Source organism: Microtus ochrogaster, chromosome 19 (genome assembly GCF_000317375.1).
Source record: "Microtus ochrogaster isolate Prairie Vole_2 chromosome 19, MicOch1.0, whole genome shotgun sequence".
NCBI lineage: Eukaryota > Metazoa > Chordata > Mammalia > Rodentia > Cricetidae > Microtus > Microtus ochrogaster.
In genome coordinates this window covers 1,632,897-1,651,485 of record NC_022021.1, presented here as the reverse complement: position 1 = coordinate 1,651,485, position 18,589 = coordinate 1,632,897, and the positions used below count along the sequence as shown (strand labels likewise).

Below are 18,589 nucleotides of genomic sequence, written 5' to 3'. Positions count from 1 at the left end.
CGTCATTTTTAAAGAGAGAGTATAGAAAAACTAAGATATATAAAAATGAGGATATTCATCAATATAAAGCAAGAATTTATGGAAAGCCAAAGACTGTATCAAATGCATGTTTGGGGAAGGGTCAGGAAAATTAATAAAATGGACAAGGGGCATGGTAAGTAGAAGAGGACTGTTATCTGAAGCTAGTTTGGTGTCTGTCTCATGGGCACACAGGGATACTTCATTTCTTCTCTCTTCCTGCAGTCAACTGCCGCTGTAAGACCAAAGCCTACCTCATGGGCAATGGGTGGAGCAGATGATCCTACACCTAGGCCTGACCCATAAGAAACCTAATGAAGACTTTGCTTTTTTCCCATCTGGTGGCCAAAATACTTTTAGTATAATCATGAAATGGAAGGGGCCTCGAGTTCCTCAATTACTGTATAAGCAAAGATATTTCCTTTACTTAGGACTTTGGGATGGGTTCTACCTCAGACTGTAGGGCATCACAACTCTCAGACTTGTCTAGAGTAGACATGGAGAGACCACCCATGGGATGTGTGCTGTGATTGCTACAGGCTTCCCAACCAAACCTAAATAATTACACTACTTGATTTTATGACACAGTTGACAAAATGGTCACCATTTAATATAATTTTTTTCTTTTCTCATTTTATTCTTTTGTTTCTTCCTAAATTCACTGGTTTGGCTTTTTTGGTTTTGTTTTTCAGACTTGATGTTCTAACTTCTGACATGATTTTTTAAAATTACATTTACTTACTTGCTATGTTACTGTGCATGTCCGGAGGTCAGAGGAGGGCATGAGGGAGTCAGTTCCCTCTTTTCATTGTGTGGGTCTGGAAATTGAACTCAGGGCATCAGATCTGATGACAAGCACCTTTCCTAGATGAGCCACGTCTCAGGCCTCATCATGATTTTAAATTATATACAACTGTTCCTACAAAACTGGTCAAGAAGAAAAGTCTTTACTAAAATTCATAATCAGTTTAAATATTTGTAAATATGCTAAAAATAATTCATTATTAAACACTTGATAATTAGAGATATATACTAAACCAAGTTTTCTATGACCAATAAAACTTTAGTGGTTCAATCTGTATGCTAGCAAAAATGGTGATCTAAAGTTCAAAACCTTCTGGGACTCCAGCTCAGTGTTAGAGTGTTTGCCTAGCAGCCACCAGGCCCTGGGTTCAACCCCTACTACCGAAAAAGGAAACATCATTCTAATAAAGTTTAAAGTCAATTGTTCATTCCTTCCTCAGCTTGACTGTCCTATCTATAACATTATCTAGTAATAGGGATACAAAGACACATAAAATTAACTGCTAAAGTATATATTACATGTTTATTAGGGATACAACTTTTATGTAAAATTTACATTTTATGAAAAAAATCGAAAATATTTACAAAATTTTGGAAGATAGATGTGCTGAAATTACAACCCAAAGTAGTAAATAACACTCCTTAAAAGCCAAACTTGTTAAGTTTGTTTACAAATTCCTTGTTAAAGAAGCAGCTACAAAGTCGTCACTGTACACAGCAAGAACCAGCTTGCTAGATAGTCTCTCACTGAAATCTACTGGGCGTCTGAAAAACATTAGTGAACTTTTAGGTGAAAAAAGAAAATCCCTATAAACTCATATGGCTTTAAAACTGTAACCTGTACCCAATACAAACTTGCATGTCAACACTAGGTATGAAGGCTATGGGGATAAGAAAGTGCACAAGGTTAGCCATTCCACTCATTTCAACATAAGGTAATACCTGATTAAAAACAGACATTGTGAATTTAGCAGTGTCAGAATTCAAATAGTAAAGCATTAGCTGTCCAATAAAAGCAAATTTAGTCAATATTTTAGTAAGGGTAATTGTAACTGGCATTTAAAAGAACTTGAGTTAGAAATTCTAATTTTGCTAGTTAGTAAAGACTAACGTACAATAAATTGCCTTATGTTTGCTTAAGTCAAACCTAAATTTAGAACTGGAGTAACAATGAATATATAAAAATACCTATTTTGTATTACATACTGTGGAAGAATAGATTCTCTGCTGTGTTTAGTAGAGCAGGACGATATTTTAGTGTCTAGTAATAGGGGTTTTATCTTTTGTAAAGCTTAACAAAATAATTAGTGGTTTATATAAATTATCAAATAGAACACAAACTATCACTTTTATGAAAAATGACATTGGTATTTATCATAAATTTCCACTTGTAAGTTATGAACTTTAGTCTAAAACATTTTATTTCTTTTGTCAATAAGAATTGCTATAAAGTAACTACTCAGTATGAGCAGTTCACATTAAGAAACACTAAACCCAATCCTTTACTTCAAATAATCTTACCATATGGAATTTGGCAATTTTCTAATCATTAAAGTGAACACAAGTGACAGTACTTCTTTCATTGCCAAAATCAATCTTTTGAAAAATTATTCATAGAATGCTAGAAAACTCATATTCACAACACAATAGTAACTGTGTAAATTTTTTTTTGATAAATACAGTCAAGGGAAATGCTAAATTAAGAGTTAAAATACCAGTTACCAATTTATCACCACAGTTTCAGCACTTGTTCACTTTACTTACTTATGAGGTCAATGCTGACTATCTGAAGATAATTTTATTCCCAGTAAACATACTCCATTAGGCTTATTTGTTTTTCTAGTATAAATTATCTTTTGGTTATTTTGAATTTTCTTTCCAATTACAGCTCAAAAGTATTTTAAAAATTGCAAATATCTTTTAAATATGCTTGACCACTGTATGATTCTGAATACAAGATCCAGCGTGAGAAAAAAGTGAGGCACATGAATTAACACAGACTAGAGGCACATTTCTGGTTTTGTTATTTTTTTTAAAAGGCACACATTATGTAATCCATATAAAAATAAATTAAATCTACAGCATTAATTCATCAACAATCACAACTTCTATAAAGTTAATCAACTGCAGAAGTAAGTTTTTCTGCTGTCCTTTGCAAGCTTATTTTAAAACACATTGCACTTGAGAATTTTAAAAAATCATATAAAACACCATTTACACTTTACTAATATGCTTATGAGAATCAGATTATAAGGTTTTTTATGCATACAACTTGGACTCTGGTCTGATTACCTTATGGCACATAACTCAATTAGATTGAGCTCTGAGTTAACATTCAAAACTTAAAATTCACGTTCTGTTTATATTCATTCAATATCAAACTTATGGAACTTCAAAGCTATCTCTGAGTCTAAATACGTATGGAAAGCTAAATAATTTTGTGCTTGCTCTCCTGAAATTTTAGGTTTGTTACTACATTCTAACCTTTTTAGAAACACAGATATTGAAGATAATAAACTTCATTTTAGTGACAATTTGAACACATGCGCTTCCTGAATATTGCGTTTGATCATTACTGTGTACAAGGTCATTTCAGTGCTATTTCTTTCAATGACTCGCTTTAAAAGTGCAATTTAAGGTTTGTAGTCAGCTTTCAAAGATGAAGTTTGAAAGACATCATACAAGTAAAGATAGTGTTTGGAAAGAACAGGTGATGCAGTAGCAGGTTCGCACTGTTCCCTTGAGAAAACCGCTGTCTAGGTCTATCAACAATCCGCCAAGTATCGTCCTGAAAAACACCAAGCAGACCTTCGCTGTTACAGTTTCAAACACACTAAATGACCACATTGCTCTCTAGTTACAGACACAGAACTCTAGTTTCCACCTGTTGTTTACAATGCATTAGAACACATCACATAGTCCACTATACCGATCATGGTAACTCTACCAAGACTGTCTTTATCTTGCAGTTATAGCAAGGGGAAGAAATCATGCTTTTAAATTATAAACTGGTAGAGAACAAGTGTTTCCCACATACATTACAGAATTCAAAATATCACAACTTACCAGTGGCAAAACGCTTCTTTACTAAAGAAAGTCTGTAGCCAGTGCCAACAAGCTCAATATCGACTCCTGAGAGGGTATTTCCCTCACTAAGAAATTGCACGGCAAGCGTTGTGGGCTTGCTAGGTCCTTCTGAAAGATCAAATTTTGCTCTGAGAGATCCAGAACCTACAAAGAAAAGAATCAAAACCTTATAAAAGGTAAACTACATTGCAAACCAAATAAAATTAAATGAGCACCTAAGCCAGTGCTTCTCAACCCTCCTAATGCTATGAGTCTTTGAAACAGCTCCTCATGTTGTGGTGATGCCCAAATATAAAATTATTTTCACTGCTACTTCACAACTATAATTTTGCTACTTGTTACAAATCGTAACGTAAGTATCAAAATCGTATACTTTTTGATGCAAGATATCATATAACTGACCCCTGGGAAAGGGCCATTGCAGTCCATAGGCTGAAAACTGCTGATCTAACCAAAAGTACCTCAGCCAATGGTAAATTCATGAGATGTGCAGAGCAAACAAACCATTGTCCTGTTTTCAAATTAAACCCTATTCAGTGAGCCTGGACTTCTACGAAGTAATTCCAATCACTATTTTCTCTTAATTAACAGTAATGTTCAGAAATGTATACTGATTAGATAGATGCCTATAATATGCATGTGTTAAAATGACTTAACAAGGATGAGGTAAGGAATGAGGGCAGCACACAGGGAACACAGGGGCATGACACAAGGGATGGGGGACAGGGGAGCAACAAGACAAAGTAAAGAGAAGTGAGTGATAATATCAGATCATGCAGTCCAACAAGGAAAGAGGAAAAGTCAGCTATTACTATTGGGAGGAGGGTATCAATCTCACTATTTTTCACTAGTCTTATTAGCATCATAATCTAAACAACTGAGCTAACTGGCTAGCTGCATCACCCTTATTTTTCAGATTTTACTAGCACAACTTCACATCACCCCATAGATATTTTGTAAGTCTTTTCTTTCAGCTGTAACCGTTTATTCCCATGTGCCCGTCTGACTGCAGCAGAATGAGGGCATCAGTGACACTAATGATCTGATAAATGCTCTGAACACATACATTTCTGCTGAAAGTTCTAACACTGCTGGGCATGATGGTGTGCCTTTTAGGCAGGTACTGGGATGTAGACAGAGGACCTGTGAGAGCAGGCTTAAGAGAATCAAATCCACACCACAGTATCTGGAGAACACGACACAAAGGGAGGACAGCAGCAGAGGAAACTAGAATAGCAAGGCCCAGGCCCCAATAAGAAGTTTATGACATAACCACAGGGAAACACCCAAGAACATCTCAGATTAGTGTCCTAGAAGAGAAGGGAGGGGCGAGATGCAAAGTAAGGAGACCAATGGCAAGACAATAAAAGTTTATTAGGGCTATAGGTGACGGGAAAAGGGGCTCTGTAGGAGAGCCAAAGCATAAGCAAAGAACACAATATTTAAAAGGAAAGAAAGGAGAAGTCCAGGAGGATTTCTAACCTAATTTAACCTGGGTTTCTGGTTAGGGCAGGGGTTCTCAACCTGTGAGTCAAGACCCTTTTGGGGGTTAATGACCCTTTCACAGGATCACATACCAAGTATCTTGCATATTAGCAAGCATATAGCAAAATTACAGTTATCAAGTAGCAACAAAAATAATTTTATGGTTGGAGGTTACCACTGCATGAGGAACTAACTATTAAAGGAAAGGCGAAAACCATTGTGTCAGGGGAAGTAGACAGCCTTGCTCAATAGCACCAAGAAGACATTTCAATCCCTTGTATATACAAAGTTTAACACTACAGAGAAATATTGAACCAGATGTAGTAACTGGTCTGTCCTATGCTATCATGCCAGAGGATGCATAACTCGTAACTACTGTCCACACAGTTCTGAAAGCTTGGCCACTCTTGCTCAACACCTCAGCTCTATGAAAGCTCCACTACCAGCACCACCGAGGAGCAGTCACCCAGCAACCCTTAAGCTTTACAAGTACTGCCTGTTCCTTTGCTGGTATTGAGTTAGAATAGAAAACATGTTTCTCTTTTACAGCATCTGAATCTGGTCTGAATGAGCACATCAAAACCACATTCATAAAACTCTCCCATTTCCTCACATAGAGCAGACATTTTCATACCTGAGTAACAGAAGGAAAGTACTATGTGATACAAAATGTGAATCTTGTTTGAGAGAATAAATTCCTTTTCTGTTATATTTACAATTATCATATGTTTTATTAAATAGGGAACAAGATATTCTCTTTCCTTGCTAACTGGCTGTAAGCCTAATACATAGGATGTCTGATTTACTTCCAGTTTTAAGTTAGAAATTTCAATGTGGTTCACAAACCATCAGTGAAACTAGCTACCAACTAAAAATACTAACTCTGAGTACTAAAACAATGAAAAAGAACTAGAAGCCAGACACCTTACCTCAGGTGTGGCCCTCTAGTACAAATCTGCTCCTGCACAGCAGATATACAAGAATAGACAATCTAGATTTGCTGACAGTCCTTTATATATAGCAATAAAGGAGGAGAAAAACCATTGATAAGCTCAAAGTGTTCAAAAAGCTGAACAAAACTGGAAGAGCTAAAGCATTCACTCAATAAGAAATATTAATGCAGGCTAGCTAGGAAGAAAGACTTAACTGGGACTTAACTGGGAACCGTAAGCTAGTTTTACAGACTAAATCAGGAGATAGCGGAGTGATAACTAGCCATATGGTGAACACAGACAGACTCAGTTAGTAGGAGAAGACAATTAACTTGTCTCTCTTTAAAACTGCCACACAGAACTGAAGATCTCTGGCTTACTCTGACAGGAAGGAACAGAAAGGTTCTCTCAGCTAGACTGAGTAGACAAGTTTCATGCCAACACAGCTGGTCTCTATGCATCTGGGGAGGGTACCTGCTCTAACAGAAAGCATCTGTTCTCCCTACGAACAGAATAAGCTCAATCATGTGCAGTTAATTATCTGAGTTATCTACCAAGGGATAGTTCTATTTTTTAATAAATTCTACCACTAGGTATTTCTCTTATGCAAACACAAAAAAACACTTATCCTGCAGTTATAATATTATAATAGTTAGTTTTCCCTCAAAGAAAGCATATTTAAGGGATGGGTAAAAAGTGTTCTGAATCTCAGCTTGTACATTCTTACATACGGGATTAACTTCCACCTAGTGGTCAGTCCTTGAACTGAAGCCATGAAATTTCAGAAGGAAACTTTCAAAGTATAGGCTTTAAAAACAAACAAAAAGTAACCAAGATGGCTAGCAAGTAAAGGCTCTTGCCACCATGCCTCAAACCCGAGTCTCACCCTCAGGACCCAGTGTGGAGGGAAGAGAACTGATTGATAAAAGCTGTCCTCTGACCGTATCTGTGTGCACTCGCACACATAATTAATGAAGGCAGTAACAGTAATGTCATAATAGAAAACAACTAAGGCCAAGGGAAGCAGAATCGCACAATACAGAGAACGAGAAGGGGCACACCCTTACCTCCACTGTCCGATTTCTCCGAAATCCCAGATAATTTCCAACAGGCTTTCATTTGTTCTGCATTCCTATAATAAGAACAAGTACCTTTAAATTCTGTCTCTTACAATATCTAATACATAAATGAACACTCAATAAATATACCTCAAGTATTTTTATTATAAAAACTACAGTGTGGGCTTTAAATGGCATTACCTAGTGAAAACATTATCATATACATAATAAATGTAATGCTGTAGTTTTCTCAAGGAATGAAAGTTTATCAAATTATAAGATTCCCTTCATTTCCAGTGGTCAGAGCAAAGAAGCCTGTGTATATGTGGCTCAGTATCTTAGTCAAAATAAACATTGTATTTAATGATAACTGTATTATAGTACTAACAGAGATAGAAGGGGTACAAGAGGTGGTTAGCAATGGTAGTAACTAGTACTACTGAACACTAAGCAGATATTCCTGTAGATAGGCTAAGTGCAATATTTAACCTTATTAAATAATAATTATCGTTCTTTAAATTCTACATATGTATAGAAATGTGCTTGCCACTGGCACATGTAGGAGTCAGAAGAGCTCCTTTACATGTGTTCACAGGAACCTTTTAATTAAGGTCGTTAGATTTGCAAGGGCAAGCACTTAACCAATTATTGTTAGCTTTAAGAGGTTAGAACTGTTGCAGCTGAAGATAAACAGAAATGCAACTGGAATGCAAAAACAGTTTACCATATTGCAGGGGGAAGGGACTGCATATTTGTGACTCCTCCATCCACTGGTACCACCACCTGTATGTTGGAAAGCACACTCGGTGCGACCATAGCTTCTGGGTTGTACTTATAATCCACTCTCAAATCAGTGGTGCTGGCACTACATTTCCAGTATGTCGCAAGATTTAGAGGAGTGGACTGAATGCCATTTGATGATACCTTTAAAGAGAATCAAACAAGTAACTGTCTTTGCCTGAAGAATAAACAAGCCATGTTCATGACACAAACACCTGTGCCTAAGAATCTGCAGAATCACAACTAAGCAGCAAGAAGAGTGGCTGTTGCTAGGAAGAATAAAGCACTAGGGTCACTCTTGTGTGTGGACCTGGGACAGCCTACCTGCAAACTGCCATGGTGCAGTTCCCTTGGATCCAAATGCAGAAAATCTGACTTTATAGATTAGGCACTATGTCCAGAAATTAGCATTTAATTAGGCAATTTTAAAAAATTTATTTGTATGAAGCCTTAAGCCTTTCAAAGGAGGACTCTAAGAGTTCCCATTAGTTATAAATGAATTTTAAGAATTTAGATATACATCTATAAGAAAAGAAGGTTCACCATGTGCTTCCCAAAACCTAAAACACACTTCAAACATTTATTCAGTTTAAACATAGTGAATGGCACAATTCCCGACTCTTCAGCTCCTTTTTCAAAGGGCTCCTTGAAGCCATTTCCTTCCGTCTATAGCATTTACTTTCTAATAATACTATTTACTGATCATGTTTACCATCTCCTTGTCCTATTCCCAGGAATTAGCAAGCACTGATTATAAATGTCTTTTTTAGAAACACAAGCTATCTTTAATATCATTACACCATTAAAAATTCAAACATAAATGTAAAATAGAGATTAAGCTCCAGGCTTAACATGTGTAGGACATTAAGTGCTCTAACCACTGAGATGTAAGCAAGCCCACCCGTTGGTGGTTTTACTCCCACTGTTTACAACATGTTACACATACTCCCCAAGTTTAGGAACATGAAACATGGTTTTTATAATATACTGGTGAAGTAGTGTATTTCCTCTGCTGCTGTATGCTCAGGTACCCTGGAAACAATACTACAGTAAATGTATTTTGTACCTTTTCTTTGCCTGTTATGAAGCTTCTGAGTAATTATTTCATAAAGAACTTTGCATTAAACCAATTAATTTACTACAACTTCCTTCTAAAAGGTTCTATTAATTTACATTCAGGAGTAAGTGGGCACACCTCTTTCAATACTGGATGGAGCAACCATTACTGCCTTAACCACTGCATCCAAGGGTTATCCACCTTGTAATCTTAGAGTAATCCTTTTAGTCTGTCTAATGCATTCCAGCACTTTATATACATTCTCACCTGTTTTTGTGTTAGTTATCTCTTCTGACATACCTCCTGGGTTTTAAATCTATTATTTTATGTGTGTGTGCATATGCACATGTATGCGCGCGCACACACACGCACACATGTATATTATGGTTAGAGTTGTGCTGTGGAATCAGTTCTCCCATTCCACATTTATGTGAATTTAGAAATTGAACTTGAATCATCAGGATCAAATTCAGGTTATGAGGATTGCACAAAAAGCACTTTTAATCACAGAGCCACCCCATCAGCCCCTCTTCCAGGTTTTAAACATACTTAGAAATGGCTTTCATAGCTCAACAATAAAATGATATACTAAGTATATGTTATGTATACATACATCTTTGTACATATTTATTTTAGTCACTTTATGGTTTCATTTATTATTGAGTGTTTGATACATGTAGACTTAAGAGTTTTATATTAAAAAAATTTTTTTTTCAAGGCAAAGTTTTTCTGTGTAGCCTTAGCTGTCCTGAACTTGCTCTGTAGACCAGAGTGGCCTCGAACTCAGAGATCTGCCTGTCTCTGCCTCCTGAGTGCTGAGATTAAAAACATGTGCCACTACTTCCTGTCTATTACTTCTTATTTTATTCTCTTATGTAACGGTACTAACAAATCCAGAGAAACACTTAAATTCTGTGCTACTAATATAAACAGTGAGGTTTGGCATATCAAACTTTAACTGACTGATTTGGCATTTCTTTATGAAGAATGGGTATATCAGAGTTTTCTGGTTAAATATAATTTCATGTATTAATATTTGCTCAGTGGTTGAGTAAAAAACAGATGGTAAACACTATCATTTTGGCTAAAATAGTCATGAACTTACTAAAAGAGTTTCAAATTCCAAAATAATCTTGCATTCTTGGAATGGACCTCATTTGGCTACATATTTACTCATTTAGAGTTCTGCCAAATTCCATTTGTTTATCTGTAAATTTAAGGTTTTCACAGTGATAAGACACTCACCTGATACTTTAATACATCTACATTATAGTAAGAAGCAGCTGGATTTTGCTCTGATAGCTTCTTGAGGTAGACAGTAACAGCTTGCATGTTCATCCAAAAATCTTTTGTGTTGGAATCACACTGTGATGGATCACTACATGTATAAGAAACATTTTTGTTATTTCATTTGTCTTATCTTTTTCCTTCCTTTATTTAGTCAGTTGGTGAGCTGGGAAAGACTATTAGAAATCAGTCAAAATGTGGGATGAGGGAAAACCAAGATTAGAAGATGAAGAACAGAACAGTGAAAAGGTTCCCTGAAAAGTAACTAGCACTAGCATCAAAACAAAGAAAAGGATGGCACAAAGCTGCTTAACTGCAATAAATAATTTTGGCATTGTCTTCAATCAACATTATTTCATAAAGAAACTTCAATCTTAATCTTAAAAGCAAAGCACAACACAAACCTGAACACAAGCTGTGAATTTGGAAGAATTTGCTCAAGTCTGCTGATGTTTTTCACTCTAAAGCACAGCACAGCCGGAGAGGGGTTGCTTGTGAAGACTTTAATAATTCCACTTGGAAATGATATTGTCACATCTCCAGTGATCTTCACAATACACCTGACATTGAAGGACATGGACAAGTGCTTAAATAATGTCTTCTCAAAAGTATGCTTAGTTTTAAAAAGTACATGTATGTATGCATATACATACAGCTGTACATCTGCTCATACAGACATGTATTATATCCTTTCTTAAAATTACAGACTAAACATAGAAAACTGTAATGGCATACTCCTGCTATTACACATAAGCACAATTCTTTGTGTGTGGTAGCCATCCTTCGAAGACCTGTGTGCCCAGTGCCTCCCTAGTAATAGCATCAGTAACCAGTTACAGTTACTTTCTCCTTTTAAGACCTCTGAACCCCTAGGATTGGTAATGGCTGCTCTTCTTTTCATTGCTTCTTCCTCTGAAACTTGATTCACACTGTATTGCTCAGGCTCTATCCTCTTCAGATCATCTCCAGTGGTCCCTTTTCTTTTCCTGAGATCCTGAGTTCCTGACTCACCACTAATCTTATTTTTGCACCACTATTTCTAGCATAATTTTTTTCTTTTTTTTTTATTTTCGAGACAGGGTTTCTCTGTAGCTTTGGTTCCTGTCCTGGAACTAGCTCTTCTAGACCAGGCTGGCCTCGAACTCACAGAGATCTGCCTGCCTCTGCCTCCCGAGTGCTGGATTAAAGGCGTGCGCCACCACCGCCCGGCCTCTAGCATAATTTTTATTAAGTTCAATATCCATCCAGATGGTCCTTTTAATATCCTTGGTCCCCAAGTTCTTCACCTGTCTCTTCCAGGGGCTCTGTCCTTTAGCTGTCCTCGGCCACAGTCCTCAACAACCTGTTGCACAATGAGCACGTATCGACTCAGACCTCATCTTTCTGAGTCATTCCATCTAGTAGCAGTACTGAGTTCCTCACCATGCTACCTCACTTCCTAACTTCATATCCTTATATTCCTTATCTTTGATTTTCCAGGTTCCTCATTAGATAGGCTCCTTTATGCTTTTGCTAACCGATCAGCTGAACAAGAAGACTTGACTAAACCTAGTTTCCCTCCCACAAACGTAGAGCTGAATGTGACTAGAGAAGACTAAACCGCATGGCCAAGCCTCCCATCTGCTCCCTTAGCATGCCCTGGCTGGCCATTCTATCTTGTCTAGTTACTCGCTCCTCTGTCTTCTCATAGCTTCTGTTTCTCCTCTTACAGCATATTTCTTCACCCTAGACGTAGGTGATTATGTTATTTTTAATGAAGAAGTAAAATCAGAAAAGGATTTTCTCTTTTCACTACTGAACTCATAATCTGCCAAACCTATATCTATCATGCACCATTCCTGTTTCAATGGAAGACTTGTTCCCATGGGCAGGTTGGCATGCAGAGGCCAGAGGTTGTTATCAGATTTCCTCCTTGATTGCTCACCACCTGATTTTTTCAAGGCCTTTCTCACTAAATCTGGAGCTCATGTGTGCGGCCATACCAGGCCTTTCTCTTTAATGCAGTATTTTTACTACTCTTTTGAGAACCTCATAGACACATACAATGTATTTGATCATATTCACACTTTACTCTTCCTCCTAATTCTTGTCAGATGCACTACTCCCTCCCAACGTCCACACCCAGCTTTTATGTAGATGTTGGAGATCTGAATTTCAGGTCCTCAGTCCTCATGCTTGTGCAGGCACTTTATCAAGTTAAGTCATCTCCCTGGTCCGTACCGTTTAAAAAAAGAAAAAAGGAAAGAAAAGAAAAAAATTGAGGCAGGCTCTCACAAAGGTGAAGATGGCCTTGAACTCACTAAGTAACTGAGGATGACCCTTAACTCTTGATCCTCCTGCCTCCCGTTTCCAAGTGAAATTACAGGTGTGGGTTACCACACACAGCTCTATCATCTTTAAGTCAACATATGAAAACTAAAATTCCTTTGTCCTTGCCACTATTCCATCTCTCAGCTTCCCCTCAGTAAAACCTCCGAAGAATTACCTCTATTTGTTTTCTCCAAACAGTTGCCTAAGTGTGCACAGTCTGCTCCTGCACTCCAGCAGCCTCACATCTTCACCACGTCACTACAATTACATGCTTGAAGGTCACTAGTGACTTCTCTACTGTCAATGCCAATGGCAGCATAAGGAATTCGTCGTACCTTCCTTCATGAAACGACTTTTAGTTTCTAGACACTGCTCAACTGGTTCTGTCCTTCTCTTGCTGCTTCTGATCTCCATCCAGTTCCTATGCTTGGTCATTCTGGTCATTCCGGTCTTCATGTTTTCAACACAGAATCAAGACTTGGTTCTCTGATCTTTTCTTCTGTCTACTTCTTAAAACCCCAACTTCGTATATTACATACAAACCAAGAACACCAAATATTTTATCTCAAGTCTACACTTACTCAGTGAGCTCCAGAATCATGTACATAGCTACCAACTTGTGTACATTAAGAACACTTAACAAGTACCTCAAATTTGGCATTCTATTCTCTCAAAAAATGTTGATAACTGCTTTCAAATACATTTAGAATATCACCAACACTTACCGCCTTCCCTGCTAATAATATACTTATTTACCATCATCTCTTATCTGTATTTCTTCTGCTAATCTCTCCCCCTCCCTCCCCCCCCCACCTCCAAAGCTGTCAAAACACTACAAAAAACACAAATGACCTCATCACCTCTCAACTCAAGATCCACTTGGCTTATCTTATTAAAAATGAATTCCCAATTTATCACGGCCTACAATGCCCAATCTGATCTGGTACCTCTCTGGATGCATCCTCAACCACACTTCTATTTTATCCTATTCAGAGACATGTTTTACTCCACTCCCCCAAATACACCAAGCATGCCTTTCCCCTGGATTCTACCACAGTGCCCTTGTCCCAGGGTCTTATTCTCCTAGATATGTGAATGGCTTGCTCCACCATACATTTCAAGTATCTGCTTAAACCCCCTGAAAGTCTTTTTTCCCTACTGTAATTTCCTACCCTCTCTCACCTCCCTTTTCAATAACATGGATGAGTACACAACTATTTGCTCCTCTCGTGTTTTCTTTACTATAATGCATGGTCAGGAGACCTCTGTTTTCTGAAGTGAAGTAGCCTTAGTATTTATTTAGAGTCTTGCTGGGCATGATGGTGTACGCCTTTAATCCCAGCACTTTGGAGGCAGAGGCAGGTGAATTTCTGTTAAGTTCCAGGCCAGCCAAGGATACATAGAGACCCTGTTTTAAAAATAACCAAAAAGAGTCTTACACATAGTAAGTACTTAGTGAAAGAATATATGTTGAATACTGTTTAAGTAGCTTGGTGGGTAAGAATGCTTGCTGCTCTTAGCATCCATACTAGGAAACTCACTTCAGTTCCAGGGGCTCTAATACCCTCTTCCAGCCTTGTGGGTAACAGGCATGCAGAGAATATACACACATAAAACAAAAATAAAACCTTAAAGCAGATATAACTTTTCTCAAAAGCAAGATCCTAAACCAATTCTACAAGGACCCAAACACCTAGTCTACATCTCTTTAGAACAGTGCCCACCCCCAAACACAAGTGCATATGTATATATTTAAAACTAACTTGGTAGGATCTGCTCCTTTGAAGTAGGCATTGACAGATTCTGTAAGGGCAATGGCCACAGGTAAAGTGTCCTGGTTTCCAAGACTGACTGGGCTGGGACCCCGTGACACACCTAGAATAGACATAATTAATCTGTTCAATCATTCTAGACATACACCAAATACTAAGATTCATACCATAAATACCAAGACAGATTGATGTTAGGTTGTCACAAAAGACCTTATTACTGGTTTCATTGATGCTGCAAGTATAAACCTAGAGGTTAAGAAAGACATCATAAAACGAATTAGAACATAATGTGAATCACACTCACACACGTCTGTAACAAACTTACTTTTAAATGGAAAGAGATACACAGGATGGTTACGGAAAGTCAAAAAGTAAAGTCATTGAAACAAAGAGTTAAAATAACTACTGTGACCTCCAAAACCCTTCAGATATAAATATTTTTTTAAGTTTATTAGTCACAGGCTAGTCATTTCAAGGCATGAAATTTGAATTTTGTCTGTTATGTTTCTCAAATAATAATAGTTCATATACTACTTATTACTATAATTCTCTAAATTCCTCTTTGATGCTTATATAACCTTAGTTATGTAACAGTTGGGGTTAGATATCTCTCAGATTTTGAACTATTTCCTGTAGAGTATTTGCATCTTTATCCACCCCCTTATCCATAACCTAGAAGCCCCAATTCTAAAATGTTCCAAAAATCAAACTTTGAGAATTATCACCAAAGTTCTGAATTTTGAGATTTTGAATTTCTAGATTGCAGGTATTCATCTTGTATTGCAGTCCCATATTACTTTGCCTGAATAAATGTTTGACTAACATAATTATTTTAAAAATTGATTTAATTTTCATTCAGACAAAACACCGTCTTAACCGTATCCTATTGAAATTTTAGGCTGGCAGCACATGCCTTTTAAATCCCAGCACTCAAGAGGCCAGCATAGTCTACAGAGTAAGTTCTAGGACAGTCTCCAAAGCTACACATAGAAACCCTGTCTTGAAAAATCAAAATAAGAAAACAAATAAATAGGCAAATACAGTTTGGGAATTTTAAAAGCATAATAAAATTCTGAACAAATCTGTGAACTAAACTTAGATGTTAAGCTACCTTTAACTAGTTTATTATCACTGGAGCCAAACACCTGGCACAACTCACAAAGAACAGTTATTTATACTGGCTCACGGCTGAGTCACTAGACTGAGTTCCTAGTGGTTGTCCTCATATGCTTCTGCAGAGTATCACGGTGACAAAAGCAAACTCTGGAGGATGACAGGAAGCAAGGAAAGAGAAAGGTATAGGAGGGCAGACATAACCTTCAAAGGCTGTGACTTTCTTATTTATGTAGGTCCTAGACACTTTACATTAACATGCAAAATCTTCCAAAATACTGTTACCAGTTTGGGAGCCGAGCATTAAACTTAGGAGCGGCAGGGCACATCTCATGTCTTTTTAATCTACACAAACCACCTCCCAACTGAGACACACTGCCTTGCTTTTCTGCACAGATGCGCTCTTCCAGCATAGCCTTTACCACCACTGCAATGACTTCCCTAAGTTAGGCACTCATTTAACCACAGTGCCTGACGCCTTGTGAACAAATCTAATCTTACAAACAATGACAACAGATATTTCATAACCTTAAGAGGCCAGGAAGATCTGTTGCTCTAGACTTGGAAGGAATTTTTATTTAGAAGGTTCTTTATAGTTATGAAAAGATCTTTAGTGCTGAAAACTACATGGAGACAAATTTTTTCCTGATTTTGACCTTCAGGAAAAGTAAATTTTCCAAAATGAACAATACATAATTCTATGTGAATATAAGAATTCAGTAATTCAAAATTCATTTACAAAATAACAACAGTCACTACAGGTTAAATAAATTATATCTGAAATTCCTGGGAACAGAAAAGTTTCCATTTTTAACTTTTTCCAATTTGGGAATATTTATGTAAGCTCTGCCAGTTGACCATCCGTAATCTTAAAATTTTTGCTATCTAAAAGGCTCTGGAATCTGAAACTTTGTTGAAAATCTTCAGATTTCAGAGCATTTGAATCAAGAATTTTCAAGTAACAAGTGACAAGCACTCTGCTAAAGAGGCAGAAAAATAAAGAGATGGCTTTTTAAATAACAAGTCCTAGTTTTGCAGAACAGACAGGTATGGTCTAGGAATAGATGGCTGGGATAAGAAGAACACATGAACCCTTCTACATTTACTCTCCTGTTTACAATAGCTAGGAACTGTGAACAGCCTGGGTACCCATCAAGAGGAGAGGAGAAAAAGAAAATGTGGAAGTATGAACAGTGGAATTTTAAACAGTCATAAAGAAACATGAGTGAATGGGTAAAAGGGAACTATGTTAAAAAAAAAACAAGACTCAAAGACAAACACATGTTCTCTTTCATATATGACATCTATATTTAAATGTGTGTGTGAATGCATGCATGTTTGTTTGTAGGTCATGAAACTAAAATGGAGACAAAGAGAGCTCAAGGGACAGAAGGGGGGGGGGAAGAGGATGATAACAGAAAGTAGGCTAACAGAGAAGAAATAAAGGAATATGTAAGAGAGGGGCAGGGACAACAGCACTGGAGGGGGACAAAATATACAAAATTGGCACAAGGAAATTTTTATACTAACTTAAAATTAATTTAAAGCTGGACAGTGGTGATGTACACCTTTAACCCAAGCACCTGGGAGGCAGATGCTGGAGGATTTCTGTAAGTTTGAGGCCAGCCTGGTCTACAAAGAGCTAGTTCCAGGACAGTTAAGACTGTTGCACAGAGAAAGGCTATCTTGACACCGCCCCTCAAAATAATAATAATAAAAAATAAAAAAATTTAAGAACATACCACTGTCAAAATTAAAGAGAAACAATCTTATATGATTACTCTAAGTATTAAATGATCCAGAATGAAAAGGAGTATCTAATAGACGTTTAAATCTTTATTAAAAATGATTAGGTAAAACATAAGGGATTAATCAACAGGCATGAGTTTGAGCATGCAAGCGAAAAAACGTTAAGAAAAAATGCCAAGTATGAATTCACTGATTCCAACTATAAATACATGTTTATAGACAGGCAATATCTATAAAACCTAAGTTTAAATCCATCAACTCTTTTTAATGTTCTAAGCAGAAGGTCATCAGAATTTAAGGACATCACATTTTTAGGCAAAGATGAAAACTCCTTTTTGCTTCTTTTTTTTAAGCTGTGGCAAAACATGTAACAAAATTTATGGTCTTACTTCTACCTCCATTTCTTATCTTTTATTTTTAAAGGAAGGGTCTCACTGTTCTTACCAATTTTTAGGCGCACAGTTAAAAGTACAAAAAAAGAAAACAAGAAACACTGTACAACTATTTCTACCATGTATTCCCATAACTGAAAACTGAAACTCTATACCCATTACAATTACCCTCCATATCTATACCCTCACTTTACCTAACCTCTGGCAACCACCACTGTATTTTCTATTTCCATGAACCTGACTCTAAGTATCTCATAGAAGTAATACATATCGAAACCACTGAATTTATACCAAATGATACAGAATTGACATTACTATTTCTTTAATTACAAGAAATAATAAAGAATAGGAACCACCCCATATACATAACACACATTCAATCCCATATAGGTCTGCCAGGTCCTCGAACATAAGATATTGAAGAAATTGATCAACTATTAATTGGAAATGTGCTGGAGGTATCAGAATTTGAAGGGAAAAAAGGTGTGTCAATAGCAAAAGTTTTCTTTTTTTTTTTTTTTTTAAAAAAAGGACTTTTCCATCACATGGCAACAAGCCAAGGAAATTATAAGGGAATATCTTACTTGTTCTTTATACAAACACCTCCATACCTTTTCAATATAGTGCTTGAAGTTCTAGCAATAGCAATAAGACAACATAAGGGGATCAAGGGGATTCGTATTGGAAAGGAAGAAGCTAAGCTTTTGTTATTTGCAGATGATATGATAGTATACATAAGCGACCC

The 18,589-nt window shown here is 36.9% G+C and overlaps 1 protein-coding gene across 1 annotated transcript in view; it reads right to left on the bottom strand.

Annotated features, from left to right (window-relative positions):
• Window positions 1–1,323: 1,323 nt before the first annotated feature.
• Fcho2 (FCH domain only 2) overlaps window positions 1,324–18,589 on the bottom strand; it is a 109,765-nt gene continuing 92,499 nt past the window's right edge. Inside the window, exons 20-26 of the mRNA XM_005356433.3 lie at window positions 14,582–14,693; window positions 10,913–11,068; window positions 10,467–10,599; window positions 8,109–8,308; window positions 7,394–7,458; window positions 3,889–4,053; window positions 1,324–3,610 (exon numbers count right to left, since the gene is read on the bottom strand). Coding sequence (XP_005356490.1) covers window positions 3,588–3,610; window positions 3,889–4,053; window positions 7,394–7,458; window positions 8,109–8,308; window positions 10,467–10,599; window positions 10,913–11,068; window positions 14,582–14,693 — 854 coding nt within the window. The 3' untranslated portion in view covers window positions 1,324–3,587. The remainder of the gene's footprint in view (window positions 3,611–3,888; window positions 4,054–7,393; window positions 7,459–8,108; window positions 8,309–10,466; window positions 10,600–10,912; window positions 11,069–14,581; window positions 14,694–18,589) is intronic.